The sequence below is a fragment of the Phascolarctos cinereus genome, unplaced genomic scaffold, assembly GCF_003287225.1.
Source record: "Phascolarctos cinereus isolate Bilbo 61053 unplaced genomic scaffold, phaCin_HiC Scaffold_8;HRSCAF=390, whole genome shotgun sequence".
NCBI lineage: Eukaryota > Metazoa > Chordata > Mammalia > Diprotodontia > Phascolarctidae > Phascolarctos > Phascolarctos cinereus.
This window is the reverse complement of record NW_027556291.1, coordinates 45,845,363-45,862,293: the sequence shown is the minus strand read 5'-3', so window position 1 is coordinate 45,862,293 and position 16,931 is coordinate 45,845,363. Positions and strand designations below refer to the sequence as shown.

The window sequence follows — 16,931 nt, the reverse complement described above, 5'->3', positions numbered from 1 at the left end:
TGTCTCCCACATTAGCCTAGAAGTTTCTGGTGGGCAGGGACTTTTCCCACTTTCAGGGCTCAGCATAGCATCTGGCCTGGTTGACTTGACTTATCCCTGCTCCAGAGAGCAGGATATTCTGGCCCTACAAAGTGTGCAATTATAAGATGTCCCATGAGAAAGGTCCCTGGTTGCTCTTTCCTGAGTGTCCAACCCCAGGCCTGCCCTCCATTTTCTGTCAGGGCTCCCTCTGCTGCTTTCCATAATAACCAGAGGCTGGCCAAAGTTGTCATTATCCCATGGGAAAAGAAGGGGCGTCCTCATCATTGGCACACTGATGACCATGACAATAATAATGGTGAGCAATGCTGACATGGGCTGTCCCCGTGCTAAAACTGGGCAGCGGCTTGGCAGCTGTTATTTCATTTGAGAGACTGTTCTCCTCATTTTACACAGGAGGAAACTGAGGCTCAGATGTAGCTTTCTCAGTGGCATGGCCAGTGAGAGGCAGAAGTGGGACAGGAAGCTGGGCGTTGCAGAGCTCTAGTCCCTATGCTGTGCCCCACCCCAGGGTGCTCAACACAGACGTGACTTTGGCAGGTGCCACAGTGACAGAAGATGGTATACCTGGTAGCATAGGCTGTCCTGCAATTCCCAGTGGTGTCATTCTGAGATTATTCATCGCTGTGGCCCATGCGTTCGGGTCCGACATCGGGAGAGCCATTGGTGCAGATTCCATGCTCAGATTTCTACTACCATCAGCTGCAAAGGAAACATAAACAAGGTAAGTCTACTATACAAGAGGGAATTTTGAAGAATTGGAAGAAAAGAGACCATTGATGAAATAGTGGTGAGAGCCCCATGGGATGGCCAGAACAAGTGCACAGGGTCTCTATCACATTTAGAAGACTCCCGGGAGTAAGCCTGTGGGAGGATGTGCATGACAGCTGGACAGAATGGGAAGGCCTGGCATTTTGGACGATGTACACAACACTGATGAGGTCACAGATCTCTTGAGCATTCAGCAATATTATTGTGATGAACAATCATTCCCACTTCTCTGACACTTGAGTGTTTCCTCCCAACAACCCCATGAGGCAGAGTATGTCATCACTACATTTTACAAACCAGGTAACTGAGGCTCAGAGAGGAGCAAAGACTGACTCAAGGTCACCTAGTTAGCATGTTTCCCTCAGGCTGTGAGGGAGGTACTTCATGCATGACTGAGCCTGTTTTACAGGAAGAGAAGAGGACCAGAGAGGATACACAAGAAGCCTGCTCACAGGCCTATGGCTTTTAGGTGTATGACAGAGATCTCTCTGATTTGAATCCAAGGCTTCACTCTAAATCTGGTTCTCTTTCTACTGTTCCATGCCCCATGGCCATTATCCTGGGGCCTAAGACCAGCTCCAGCCACAACACAAAGGGCCTGGTGAGCCTGGGCAAAGGAGGAGTGCAGCATCAGGCTTGGGCCGGAGAAGGCCTTCCATCAGGAAGCTTCAAGGCAATGGGATTTTGAAGATTGGGTTTCAGTGCAAGGCTTTACACCTATGTGTAAATGGGAGCTGAGACTGGGTGAGAGATTTCCTGTGCTTCTGGTGAATCACAGAGTGATTCTCTGAGTTGGAAGGGGCCTCTGTGACTGCCTGGTCCAAGCCATCCCTGAAGGAAATGACCCTATGGCCCCCACGACACACCTGCCAAGTGGCTTTACCTCTGCTTAAAGGTCTTGGCAGGGAGGGGACACTAACTAAAGCCACTGCATGGGATCAGTACAGCTGACTCACAGAGCTGACCATAGGATTTATTCAAAAAGTATTTTACTGATTGCCTCTTTTTATATAACCTTCATTTCTAGTAATAAAGAATAAAAAAGAAAGAGGGAAAAAGGTAGTTCAGCAACACTAACACACCAACCAAGTTTGACAGTATATGCAATGTTTTACACCCACAGGCCCCCTTCTCTGAAAAGAAGAGAGGGAGGTGCCTTTATTACCCTCTTCCCTAGGGCCAAACTTGGCCATTAGACTTATACAGCACTCGGTTTTTCCTTTCTTTGTTTTTTTGTTCTTCCCATTTACATTGTTGTAGTCATGTATCCTATTTACTCCACTTTGCACCAGTCCATCCACCCAAGCATCCATCCATTCATCTATCCAATTTCCTGTGCTTCTCTGAATTCTGCCTAGTCACCATAGCTTACAAATCAGCAATATTCTATTACATTCATGTGCTATAATTTATTGATCATACATAGGCTTTTGAAAAAAGTTGTAACTGGATTAAGGGAAATAGAGTTAGTTTTTCACAACATGACTACTATGGAAGTGTTTTGCATAACTGCACACGTATGGCCTGTATTGAGTTGCTTGCCTTTTCAATGAGGGTGGGTGGGGTGGGAGGAAGGGAGAAAATTTGGAACCCAAAGTTTTAAAAAGACATGTTAAAAAAAATGTTTCCACATGCAACTGGGAAATAAGAAATACAGGAAATGAGGTACAGAAATCTATCCTGCCCTACAGGGAGGGGGATAAGAGAAAGGGGGTGAGAGACAGAAGGGAGGGCAGACTAGGGGAATGGGTATTCAGAATGCATGCTATTTTGGGGTGGGGGGAGGGGCAAGATGGGGTGAAAATTTGGAATTCAAAATCTTGTGGAAGTAAATGTTGAAAACTAAAAATAAATAAATTTATATATGTATATATATTAAAAAAAGTTGTAAGTGGCTTCCCCTTCTTCAATGGAAAAAACAGGCCCCAACAGGGGAAGAAACTTACCCAAGGTCACCCAGCCACTCTGTATTAAAAGATCGGCTTTGGACCAATGTCTCTTAGCTCCAAGTCCAACAAATGGACTCACTGCCTAAGCCTCCCCAAGGCAGTGGTATGGAGTGGCTGGATACATAAGCTCCACTGGCCTGGGAGGCAAACTACATGTCTTCAATTCACCAAACATAATAAGCACTTACCATGAACACATGCTAGTACTATAGAATGGACAGCCCACCAAATGAATGAATGAATGAATGAATGAATGAATGAATGAATGAGCACTTTTTGGACAGCCTTCCTGCATGCTCACAACAGTAACGGTCTCAGGGTCTGGACATCTGACTTCAAGTCTCAGCTCAGACATTTACTAGCTTTGTCATCATGGACAAATCACTTAAATCTCTGACAGCCTCAGTTTTTTCATATGTAAATTGGGATAATAAAGTATGTACTCTGAACCTCCTGGTCATTATGAATATCTTGTAAAGCTTAAGGTGCTCCAAGATGAAAAATAAATGTGACCTTTGAGCCTGGTTTATAATAATATGGCACCAGCTGCATCCACTTGGAGTTCCCAAATCTTTGGCCAGCATTCTTTGGAGCATAGGTTGTAAGGACTATCTAGTCTGACACTTTCATCATTTTATAAAAGATGGAAGTGAGACTCAGAGAGAGGAGGCCCAACGTCACCTAAGCATAATATAGCAGGAGAAGCAGAATCCTCTATGATGGTGCTCCGCCTATGTCACTGAAGGGTGACAGGCACTAGGATCAGCCCCCTCCCTGGGCATCAAATACAGTAAAATTTCACTGATTGGGACTAATTATTGGGCACTGTGTGTGTATGTATGTATGTAAATACATGTCTGCATCTGTACGTGTATGTGTGCATGTATGTGTGTGTAATTACCAACTTTTATAAAACAGAAATAGAGCAGATCCAGTAACTCAAACTACTTGCTAACAACATGTTGCCAAGTCCCACCAGCATGCTATAATATTTAAATTGGAAAGGAGTTCAGAGACCATTAAGTCTGACCCCCCTCTGACAAATGGCAGTCACAGGACAGAATAATGTCAGAGCTGGAAGGGAGAATGTTTTGTTCAGCCTCTCCATCTTGTAGATAAGGAACCTCTGTACCACACGCAGAGGGCCCTGGGACATGTCCAAGGCTACAGCAGGAGGTAGGGCCTGTGCCAGGGCTCATGGGCAATTCAGTCCAAACTCTCAGATCTTCAATTTCTCTGACATACATATGTATATATACATATACATATATATATGTATACACACACACACACAGACATACACAGATGCACACACTCTCAGCTAAGCCTCATGACGACCCTGAAAGGTAGGTCATCCCAGAATTATTGTTTCTAATTTACAAGGGAGGAAACCAAGGAAAGGGCAGTGACCTGGCTGAGTCAATCCAGGTTTCTTAACTTCAAGTCCAGGCCTCAGAGATTCAAAGGACATTAGAACTGGAAGGGCCATATGCACACAGATACATATGCCATGGGCCATGACAGGGGCAAAGAGGAGGTCAATTCTAGCCCTAACGGTCTGCTTCTTCTCTGCTACCTTCTTTGTAGATCCTATTTCCAGGGGTACTTCCCAGTTCAGTGGCCTTGGACTAGCTGATTTCCCTCCTATGGCATCATTTGCCCAATCAGTAAAATCAGAGTGCCATTCTATTTGATGAGCTTCGTTAGGTGCTTCTGGGAGTGCAAGCCTTCCTATGTGCAGCTCATTCAACTTTGGGGTTTGTCAAGAATTTCTCTACCCTCATTAACTATGTTGTCCCATACAGACCCAGTCACTTTGAGAAGCAAGTTAGGGAAGTTTCACTTTTAAAGAGAAAGCCCAGATGTTCCTTTTGGTGCAGCAACGATTAGGATTCCTAACCCTGCCGTGCTAAACATCTGTTCAGAGTTGTCACCTGGCAGCAGAAAAGGTTAAGAACTTCAAAGGTACATCTGGCCTGATACCCTTTCTGAACTGGAAAAGGCCACTTGGCAGTGTTTCATCCAGGCAGCTGATGCCACAAGTGCAGGTATGTGTGGGACTCATGCTAAGGCCCAGGCCAATGTAGGCAGAGTGGAAGGACAGGCTTCAGAGATACAGCCTTGGCTGTCTGTGCAACGTTGGTTATCACAGGAATACGAGAAGACTGGCTCCCAGCCATTGGTGGGGTACCAAGCAGAGCCACAGTCTATAAGGCACCACATGGAGGGAAAACACAGACGTACATACAGAGTTTCCCTGGCCACCATCCCAAGGCTTGGCATGCTGGGAAGAGGCATACCTACATCAGGAAAGACAGCTGCCGTCTGACAATGCAGCTATGCCCTTCCTGGGCTCACTCTTGGAAAGCCACTGAAACCGCCACAGAACTCAATGTTAGTGGCTGGCCTACTATGACAGTCAACAGGCTTTGCTTCTCTTCCTTTCATCTGCCCTCATATGATGCCCCCAAATGCTCATAATAATGGCAGCTCTGTGCTATTCTTTCATATAGCTGACTGGGCCATGGTGATCATGCATGGGAGAGCCAAGTGAGGCTCTGAGTCCTAGAATGGCTCAGAGGAGCCAGGTCCCCTCTGAAGACATCTCTCTGGACTGCACCCTTGGCTACTCAAGGGTGTTCTTCCCAACAATGCAGACCAGCCTGGATCACTGACCACGGGGCTCCACTAAGGAATCTTCCAGATGGTACCTTTTCATAAATTCTATGGATCACGTGCCCATCAGCACCAACAGGACAGAAGATGGGAAACTCCTTGGAAGCATGGTGTAGTAGGAAAAGCAGCAGAGGGCTGTAAGACCCTAAGAGGGCTTGGGCTCAAGTGCCTACTCCACCATTTAGAGGCTATGTTGATGTAGGGAAGTCACCCTGAGCCTCAGTTTCTTTATCTGTAAGATGGGGATAATAATATCTGTACTACCTAACTCATAGGGGCATTGTGAACAAAGTACTTTAAGCTGCACTAAGACTTTTGAGACAGCCTGTTTTATACTCTTATCAGCTATCATTATTGATAAATATACTTAAATGGATCTTTGATCTCATTGATTTGGGAGCTCCCTTCAGAGCCACCTCAGAGCATAGGGGAAACTGTATCAAACTTAGAGTCTGATGACCAGGAGTCAAATCCCACTTCTTTTTCTTTGTTTGTTTTTATTTGGGGAAGTAATTGGGGTTAGGACCAGAGTGACCCAGCTAGTAAGTGTCTGAGTTAGGATTTGAACTCAGGTCTTCCTTACTCCAGGGCCACTGCTCTACCCACTGCAGTGCCACCTAGCTGCCCTCTCCCACCTCTGCTACTGACTCCTTAGGTATTAACGTCTCTGACCACAGGCAGTTGAACCCAAGTGTCCCGACTCCTCCTTCAAGACTCTTCTTTCCATTGTGCCAAGCAGGCCTTTCCCAAAACCTTTCCGCTTGCCACTGGTGATAGAAGCAGAGAGTCAGAATTGAGATGGACCTTTCCGGAGTCTATTCTCATGGTGTTCCCATGGGCTTGATCACAAATTATCAACGATAAGCACTAAGTCTAGAACTATACAGTTTGGTCTGAATAAAGTTGGTGAAATGGGGTCTTTGGACTGTTTTCATCTTACTGCTAAAATCCATCTTTGGTAATCACCAACGGGCTCTACCTCACCATTGTGACAAGTAAGTCATTCCTCTAAGGGACACGCATGGGAATTTAGGATGATGTGGTTCAGACTGAAAAACCTGTAGCAGGCACTCAATCAATGGATGCTCCTCCCATGCCTCATCTGGGTGTGGAGGTGACCCATGGCTCTCTGAGGCTGTGCCAGCCCTCACCTCTCTTCTCACCTCCAGACCCACCTCTCCAACCACCTGGATTTCTGAGCAGCACCTTAAACTCAACAGAAACAAGGTTAGCTAATAGGACCACAGCTTTAAAGCTGGAAGAGACCCTAGAGGTCAGCTAGTACAACCCCCTCATTTTAGAGGAGGAAACTGAGGCTCGGGAGGGGGAAATGACTTGCCCAAAGTCACATGGGCAGTTAAGTAGTGGAGCTGGGACTCACAAACCTGGGTCCTCTGATGCTCAATACAGTATGCTTTCTATTGCACTGAGCTGCTGTCTTTTAAGAACTGGTAGCCTTGGGGCAGCTAGGCGGCGTAGTGGATAGAGCACCAGTCCTGGAGTCAGGAGGACCTAAGTTCAAATCCGGCCTCAGACACTTGACACTTACTAGCTGCGTGACCCTTGGCAAGTCACTTACCCCCATTGCCTAACCAAAAAAAAAAAAAAAAGAACTGGTAGCCTTGTCCTCTTGCTGACATCACTGTTTCTCCTGTGGCACAGACAAGTCACTCTGCCTTCTCCCCCCTCTGTCACCTCTCATACCCATAAAGTTACCAAGTTACCCTCTCTCACTTTGTAGACAAGAGAACTGAGGGCTAGCGAGGAGAAACAACTGGACCTCAGTCAGTCACATTCTAAGTGACCCACGCAGCCCTCTGACCTCACGTCCGGTACTCTTACCACTTCCTGTGTGTAACTATGGACAAGTCCCCTCCTCTCTCAGAGACTTCAGTTTTCTCTTTCATAAAGTCAAAGTCTTGGACCGGAGCAGGGATTTTTAGCCCTTTTGTGGTTGTGGAGCAGAGGCCCCTTCTCACAATCATGTTTTTAAAGGTATAAAATGAGATACAGAGGGTTACCAAAGAAACCAATTATACTGAAAAAGAGTGATCAGCATGTTACAACAACAACAATAACAACAAAACAAGTCCCCAGACCCAAGGCTTGGAACCCCTGGACTAGATGGTCTCCATAGCAGCTGTCAGCTCCAATAATCTATGATTCTAAATCTTTGTTGAATGAATCAATGATCCCAAATAATTATAGGCTGTGTGCTGAGCTGGGAGTTATAACACTAAATCGAATCCTCCTTCAGGCCAAAGGAACAGAATATACCTGGCTTGGGGTCTGTACTAAGCCTGATGTGCAAGTCTCAATCTTTCCCCCATGTATTTATGTCTCATGGAGCACTGTAGGTGCTTTGCAGGTGCTGCTCTGAATCACCCTCCATTTTCCTTGAAAATTAATAATCCCTCATTGTTTGTGAACAATGCACTGAAACGTTGGGATTCTTTAGTTCCTCTGAGCACACACACACGCATGCCTCACGCGGCACAATGCCACCACCCCCGTTGTAGGCGTCACCTGTAATGATGCCAAAGTTCCCGTTACAGTTGGGAATACTGACAGGTGGTATGAGATGAAAAAGCTCAGAGAAAGTTTAAGAAGGAAGAATTGCTGTATTTCCTGAAGCGGATTAGCCAGGCCATGTCAAAGATTGAGTTAAGGCAATTAGGAAGATAAAGCTCACAGGAAGGTGGCTACATTTTCTTTTCACCCTCAATGGTGGACACAGAAAGAACGTACCTTTTAGTGTGACAACTAAAACCTCGGTTAGGAGTCATCCCAGGTCCCCCTTCACCTTCTAAGTAAACTGTCACAGTGGCCTTGTGGAGACAACACCCACACCTGTCAGGGCCAGGTCAGGGGTGAGCCCCTTTAAGTATTAGGAGGACACTTGGTGCCTGACTCCAATCCCATCGCTCAGACTTACGTCCATGCCTGCCCAGGATCTGGTCCTTGGCTTGGTGATCTGTAACAGGACCTGCTCTCGCCTTTTCCCTGTCCCCATCCTCAGGGCATGACTTTGCTGTACTAAGGTCTAGGTAGGCACTGGTCCCTGTCCCTGCCTGCTGCACCATAAGATATCATCTTTGCTGTCTGCTTCTAAGAAGAGACTTAGTGATGGGCATAATTTCAGATAAGCTAAGAGAACAGCACGAGGGAGAGTTCACTAGTGCAGACGGGGCCTTGGAGTACCCCTCAACTCCCAGGAGGCTGAGAATCACCCATTATGCCTATGTGCAGACCTGGCCCTGAGGGCAACTCCCTTGTAGCAAGGCAACTCCCTCTGAGCTCTCTCTTGCTTTCCCCTCATTGCAGGGAGGGGTAGTGGAAAGAGCCCTGGACTCAGTGCCAGAGGCTCTAGGTTCAAATCTCAGCTCTGCATGACCCTGGGTTAGTCCTATCACCTTCCTCGGATGCAGTCTCCTCATTTGTAAAGTAAAAGGAGAAAGCTGGATTGGGTGACCTGTACAGTCCTTCCTCCTCAATGCTCAACTGTCATCTTCTTCGGTACAATTTAATTCAGGCTCTGCCACTTACTGCCTTGGTGACCCTGGGCCACTAGGGAACTAGATTTGGAGGTAGAGGACCTGGGTTCAAATTCCAGCGGTTTGAAATTGGACAAGTCATTTCCCATCTCAGAGCCTTAATTCTGACCACTACAAAATGAAAAGTAGAATTAGGTCACCTCAAAGACCCCGTTCAACTCTTAAGTGTGAATAGTCCTGTTCTTGGGGTGCTCTGCTTCTCCTGCTCAGTGCAGTGACCTCTCCCAAGTGATTCCGAGTTAACTGCTCTGCCTATCATTAGCCAGGGGAAGGATTCTGTAGCATTTCATTTAATGGTTCTCCCAAGTATTTTAACGCAGAAATAACTGGGTCCAAATGTCAAAAGAGCTTGAATTGTTGACTTTCCTTCATTTAGTTTGGCTCCATTTTAAGTTCTATTTATTTCATATGCAAATCTACAGCCTACTGCTGCCTCACCTTAATCCAGGCTATTTTTAAGGCTTATACTTGTTACTGTTAATGTCAATAATAATAAGGTTGTTTTTTTTTTTTAAAGATAATGAGCTCCAGAGCAAATCCTAAAGGGGTTTCTACCACAGCGTGTGGTTTGCAAATGCTGCCCATGGGGTGAGTTTCCTGTAAATAATGCACTGGAGAGGGGGGCAAGTCAAGCTGGGGGTATATGCTTATCCACTTATTTCCGAATGGAAGAAAAGCCTCCAGTCCTGACAGCCAGGGCTTACTGTGTATCCAGGCTGCCTGGGAAGGAAGCAGCTGGTGACAACAATAAATACACAAACGCATACATTCATTACATTCCCTGTTGGACCCCGCACCAAGGAAAGACATAAAGAAAACATACCTTTGGATAACTACCCATTGATCCATGATTACAGCTCGAGCATTTAATGCCAGATTCCAAACCCACTTTGTAGCTGTCCTTTGCCTTTGACTAGAGGCCATGAGGCAAGACAGTGGGAGATCAGAGATCCCCTGATGGAAGGCTAGATGTAGGCTCACAGGCTTTGGTGCTGAAAGGGACTTTAGAGATCATCTATCATGACCCTCTAATTTTAAAGACAAGGAAACTGAAGCCCAAGAAGAGAAGTGAATTGCCAAAGGTCACAAAGATAGATCATAGGATGTTAGAGCTGGAAGGGCCCCCAGAGGCCATCTTGTCCATCCTCCTCATTTGACAGAGGAGGAGATTGAGGTCCAGGGAGGGGAAGGGACTTGAGCAAGGCAGGGACAGAGGCAGGGTTCAAAATGTGATCCTTTGCTTAAGTCCAGAGCTCTTTACGAGGCATCCTTCTTCCTTAGGAACAGCTATGGGACACAGGCAGTGAGAGGCTGCACCAGTTGCCCCTGGGGCGGAAAGCCGTCATGTAACTGGTGTGGAACATCTTCTAATCTTAATTGTTTCTCATAGGACATATATAAATACCAATATATATGCAATGCGGGCTGTTCACCTGCTGGATATGTGTTAGAAGAAACTCCTGAGTGCCCAGCCTTTGGCTGAGGCTTGATTAACATACTGATTTACATGTTGTTTCCATCTTGTTTTTCAAAGGGTACCTCCTTGAAGATCTTCCAGAATGAGAAGAAGTGGCCGAAAGACACTATTTTTGCTCTGAAAATTATACACTCAAATCTATGAATGTGCAAAACATCCACAAGAGATGCTCTAGAAACAGCTTGTGGTTATTTTGGTGGGCAGCAGTAGGCAGACAACACTCTCCTGGCTGTTTATGATGTTAGGGTAGAATTCAGAGAGCCTGAGGGGAAAAAAAGAGGCTCATCTTTTGAAAATGGAAGCAGGCTGCTTGTTTTTGTTCCTAAAGGGGACTGCTGTCAGCAGCCCACATGTTCCCCCGAGTAAAGCTGCCCAACCTGGGGACAAGAAATCAACATGACCATCTGCTGCAAGAGTGCTCCCAGGATCAGGATTTAAAGCTGGACAGAGTTTTACACGGGGATGCATAGGACTTTAAAGGCCATTGAGTCTAATGCCCTCATTTTAAACTGAGGCCCAGAAAGTGCAAATGACTTGTCCAGGGTCACAATGGCACAGCCTGAATCTGACTCTACGTCCATTGACTCCCAAACCATCACCCTTTCTACTCTAAGGAGGCATGGAAGAACAGGCACCCAAGCTTGGCCTCAAAGAATGGCAAAGATCACAGCATCTAAAAGAAGCATTGCTGCCTGAGTTCCAACAGAATCCACCCTCGCTGCCTCACTCCGGAGGCCTGGTGAGGTGAAATGACTTACCCACAATGCCACAATTAGTGGCCCAGCCATATAACGAGTGGCCAAGCCTTTCCTCAGCAATGTATTGTCATCGAATTAGCACTGGTCTTAAGAGTAGGAAGAGCTGGGTCAGAGCCCTGCTTTTTAAAGGGCTTCATTAAAAAAATTTTTTTTTTTAAATGGTCATTTCCCACTGAATCTCCTGGCTTTCCCCTCCCCTGATATAGCCCTCCCTGGTAACAAAGAACAGTCAAGCAAAGCAAATCAGGGCACTTAATAATGCATGCCTCATAATGTGCCGATACTCCATCACCTCTCTCCCCAGGGGCCAGAAGCATTCAGCCTCATTTTCCTTATCTGTAATCTTATTTCTTGCTCTACCTGCCTTACAGGGTTGTTTTAAGGAAAATGCTTTCAGAAACCTGAAAGCACTCTCTGAATGGGAGGTAAATCCTAGCAGCAGCAGTGGTAGTAGAAATAGCTACTAGTGTCTTAAGGTTTAAAAAGTGATGTACACACACGATCCCATTTAATAAAATAGAGATCACAGAGAAGAGGCAGTCTTGAAACTGGCCTTCTCAGGTCTGCAGGAATAAACTGGTAGGGCTCTTCTGGGCTGGAAGGCAGGCATCTGCAGCTATGGCAACAGGCAAAAGGAGTTAACTCCCGCCCAAGGGGTTAATGGGAAAGAAAAAGGTTTTTTTCCCCAATGCATTAGAGGAAAGAAAAGAGATGGAAGGGGAGGGCGACTCATTAATAAACCAGGGTGACAGAATTCTTCCCTATTCTTAAATTGGACTCACAGAGGAAAACAGCTTTTCCAAAGCAGTCCCCTCGCTCGAGCTGTATGTTTAAAGGGGGGGAGGAGGGACTCTCAACAGCTCAAAAGCTGTAACAGGCAGCCCAGAAAAAGAAAATGGACTAGTCAAAAGAATAGAAGATGAGAAGTAGAGATGAAAGCCAGAGGATAAAAAAGGATGCTCTGAATATGGAAATAATCATGATGATTATAGCTATTATTATTACTAATGACAATAATCTGGCAAATCATTGGAGCATGGTGCAATGGACGGAGCACTCATAGATTGAGAGTCAGAGAACTTAGGTTTGAATACTAATAATTACTCTGTAATTCACTACCTGCACAACCTCGGGATGATCACTTCTGTCTGGGACTCAGTTTCTCTACTTCTTTAAAACGAAGGGATTTGACTAGGTGATCTCTAAGGTCCCTTATAGCTCTAAATAACGGATTATTAACGTAGTGTCCATGAACCTGTTTTTAAAAATATTTTGATAATTCTATTTCAATATAATTAGCTTCTTCTATAATCTAATATCTTTTTATTTCATGAGTTTAAAAACATTATCTTGGGAAGAGGTCCATAGGCTTCCCCCAAATGCCAGAGGAGTCCTCAAAAAAAAAAAGCTAAGAATTCCAGTGCTAAATTTATAATCCTATTATCTTAAAGCACTTTTCCCTCCCTCAGCCTCAGTTTCCTCAGCTGTAAAATGAAGGGTTTGTACTAGGTGATCTCTAACCTTCCTTCCAGCTGTAGGCCTACGATTTTATGAATCTGTATCTCTGGGTCTCAGTTTATTCAGCTGTAAAATGATTAGATGATCTTTAAGGTCCCTTCTAGCTCTAAATCTTATGATTGAAATTAAGAGACATGTGTTTCACCATCCACATACATCACTTTCCCTCTAACACACCCTCTTCCGTACTCCTACCTCATCCCATCTAACTAGGTTCTACAAATAATTTCCCAGCTCCAAAGAGTATGTAGGAAAGGGGAATTATAAGATGAGGAAGAAGAACTAGCTCATTTCCCAAATCCTATGCTACTCCATTTGGCGTCATATGGAACCTTAGCCTGACCTTCTACTATGTATATATTTTATTTATATAGTAACTGAATTGTACAGCTTTTTCATAACTTATATAGTAAATAACCTATACGATTCAGGGAAGTAGAATGGGCCATAGACTCGCAGCTTGAGAGCTGAGAATTGGACAGGCAGGCAAGTGGTCTGATCTCTTCGGATCTCGGTTCCCTCATCTGTGACACTTGGAAGCTACTTGTGGTGTAGTGGAAGGAGCCTAGAATTTCGTGTCAGAAGCCCTGAGGTTCAACCTTGGCTTTGCTACTTATGAGCAGGACAGCTTTGGACACATCCCTTTCCCACTCTGGGCCCCTTCCTGTAGAAAGTGAGGAGGCTGTTCTCCAAGGTCCCTTCTCATTGTAATGCTATATATAAGTGAGCCATAGCACCCTTAGCAAGCATTACAGTTAACCTGAGCGCCAAAGAAAATAATGACAATCAGGAGGTAGTTGGCTAAATATGGCCCCCAGCTATCACTTGGCAGTGGTGGTGGTGGTGGGGACTTAAAATAAACACTACTGAGGTCATATTTGACCTTGGCAAATCACTTCACTTCACCTCCCTGGGGCTCAGTTTCCTCATTTGTAAAATGAAGGTGGTTGTTCTCTCTCTCTCTCTTTCTCTCTCTCTCTCTCTCTCTCTCTCTCTCTCTCTCTCTCTCTCTCTCTCTCTCTCTCTCTCTGTTTCTCCCCCTCCCTCCCCTCTGGTCTCCACCCCCCTCTTGAGTGCTCTTTCTTCCACACTGTTATCATTTCCAAATAAATCCTTTGCCCTTCACCCTAAATAGAAACCTCTGAGGTATCTTCTAGCTCTAGGGCCCAGACTCTGGTGTGACCTTGGGTAAACTGCGATGTAAATTAGGGGGTTGATCTAGATGGCCTCTGGGGTCACTTTCACCTCTCCAGCTATAAGCCTGTGATCTCAGAAGTGTCTGAGTCCTTAAAACATGCCTGGAGCTAGGTGCGAGTTGACAGTGTCTCAGAGAGGTGAACAGGAAGGCAGTGGTGAGGTTATTCGGGAGAAGGGAGTGGGGGGACACATGCTGTGGCTCTGTGGCAGAAGTGGCCCATTAAAGGAACAACAAGATCAAGAGGCTTTGGTGGCTAGGGCTTGGGGCAGTAGAAAGAACTCTTGTTTTCTGGAATTAGGAGACTTGGATAGCTTCATGTTGAGGGGCAAAAGCACAAAATCCTGACCCCAAGGCTCAATGGATTTGGTTTTCCTCTACAAAGCCAATTCTCTGGGATAAAGGGCTTGACTGCTGCTGCACTTTCTTCTCAGGGGGCTGGGTCTCTGAAAGGTCCCATGGAATGACAGGTTCTATAGACATGGCAATATTGCTGTTTATGATTGGATGGCTACCCCCTTGGTAGAATCTGTCCAGTCCCAAAGTCCTGTCAGAAGCCTAGTCCCAGATGTGGTCAGGGCACCCTCTCTCTAGTAATAGTTGGAGCCCTCTTCTGTAGTTAAAGGGTCAGCCTTTAGCTCTCTGCAGTGCCAAGTCCCACCATGAAAGCTACTTCCAAGCTGTGCCCAAGAAGCTTATTAGACACATATATAAGCAGTGCTAAGAGGGTTCACCAGAAGAAGGAGGCTGAAAAGAGAGCCTGAGGTATATCACAGAGACAAATGCAAATCATAAAAGCAGCAGGAAGGTACCAGAAGGTGGCAGCTATTGTAGGAGCATGACTGGAGCTACTCAGAAGGGCATGACCAGCAGTTCAACTCTCCATGGGTGTATGGCCACTTCTTAAGTAAACAGTCTTAGAAACTCATTTGGTGGGGAGACTCTTAACCCTGACAAGAACAGCTAAGTGGAGAAGAGGATACTTGCTTTGGGAGCCAGAGGTGCTGAACTTAATAGCTATCAGGACATGCATAGGGTTACATGTGAAAAGACTGCAGCTGCTAGGTATTCCTGGGAGGGAGAGAAGGGCAAGATACCCTGCCTTTTAGTTCCCAATGTTAGCTGGGGCAGTGGAAAGAATGCTGAGCCTGGAGTCAAGAAGACTTTAGTTCAAATATGGCCTCAGAAACTTAGTAGCTGTGTGACCCTGGCCAAGTCATTTTGCCTCTGTTTGCCTGTTTCCTCACCTATAAAATAGGGATAATGATAGTATCTACCTCCCAGGGTTGTTGTGAGGATCAAATGAGACAATAATTGTGAAGTGCTAAGCACGATGCCTGGTACATAGTAAGTACTATACAAATGTTAGCTACTTATGACTATTCCCAAAGTGTGGCTTTCAATTTGGCTGTCCCACCAAATGAACTGTACTACTATCTTAAAGTTGGGGGAGACCTTGAAGGTGATTTAGCCCAACCCTTACCTGTACAGGGCTCCCTTCTATGACATTCCCACAAGTGGGAATCCAATCTCCACTTGGGCCTTGAAGGAAGGGAAGGATTTCAATAGGTGGCCACGCCAGGAGGGGATGCAGCCGAGACATGGGAGATAGTGTTGGCCAAGTCCTGAGGGCAAGAGAGGCCAGGGAATGGCAAGTTGTCCAGCTGGATAGAACAAAGAATGCGTGTAGAGGGAGAAAAGCCTGTAAAAGTAGGGTGCTGTTTGGCTCGTACGGGTGTTGGTATTTACCCACCTAGCTGAGGCAGTTGGACTTTATCCTTTGTCCATTAGGGGCCACTTAAGTACAAGAGTGACGTGGTCAGAGACTATGTTAAAAAGACTGTGCTGGCAGCAGCATGAAGGATTTAGTGCAATTCGGTGAACATTTACTAAGGGCCTATAATGTGCTCTATAGCTATACATCATGGAGTCTCACAGTCTCCAAGGAATCAAAACTGTGGGCCACCCAAAGGGCAGTGCAGAGACACTTGGTGGGGACAAAGTGGCTGAAGCATATCACCAATGATGAATTATGCCAGAAAAGTGGTAGAAGAGATATCATCAAGGAGATGTATGACTGGAAAAGGTGGCAGGTCAGTTATGTATCATGAGTTAAGAATAACACGAAGAGGGGCAGCCACATAATGCCAAGAGACCTAGAAAGTAGGTCCCTGGACGAGTTGGGAGGACGATTCATGGGAGGCCATATACAAAAGTCATCCAGGACGATGGGGAAAAGTACCCTCATTGAGGAGATCACAGAAATACAGACAAACATGCAAAGCACTGGATGGATTAGGGAGGCAGTTTGGCTTTGGAGTCAGGAAGACCTGGGTTCAAATTCCTCCCTCAGATACTTACTATGTGACCTGGGCAAGTCCCCTCGGCAAACCTCAGTTTCCTCCACAGTAAAATGAGGAATTGGACCAGAGGGCCTCTGAGGTCTCTTTTAGCATCAAATTGATGATCTTATGAGGTGAGCAGCTCAAAAAGCTCCTCTCTGTAGTTTGTCAAAGTCCTTCCTATGACATAGTACCCCAGAACCAATCCACCCACAAACATTTACTAAGCACCTACCGTGTGCCAGGCACTGGGCTAGGAACTGAGGACATAGTTCAGAGAAGAAAATCGTTCCTCCTCTCTATGCACAATGCTCCAGACGGGCTATGACCAGAGAACAGCAGGCCTAGCACCTCCCTATTCCTGGATGCTACGGTGCTCTAGCTCTCTTAATGCAGCCTAAGGTTAGATCACCCTATTAACACACGAGAAAAGGCACAGTTCAGAAAAACTGCAGGTCCCCAGGCTACAGAAATGTGCTGGGATGGCACTCGAAGCCTTTCCAACTTCATAGACCCTGCTAGAGTTGTGCTCTGCCAGCTGGCATGGCACCTGGAAGAAATCCTGGCCCCCTAAGAAGATATAAGAAAATACATTTCCCTACTTTCACTACAGTGGTGGGTGTGTGTGTGTGTGTGTGTAAAAGTGTAAAAG

At 45.8% G+C, this 16,931-nt stretch overlaps 1 protein-coding gene across 5 annotated transcripts in view; it reads right to left on the bottom strand.

Annotated features, from left to right (window-relative positions):
* Positions 1-16,931, bottom strand: part of ENOX2 (ecto-NOX disulfide-thiol exchanger 2) — a 304,632-nt gene that overhangs the window by 74,895 nt on the left and 212,806 nt on the right. For all 5 annotated transcript variants that reach the window (XM_020969840.2, XM_078148015.1, XM_020969843.2 and 2 more), the window contains one exon: positions 607-741. In XM_020969840.2, the coding sequence (XP_020825499.1) occupies positions 607-741 (135 nt within the window). The remainder of the gene's footprint in view (positions 1-606; positions 742-16,931) is intronic.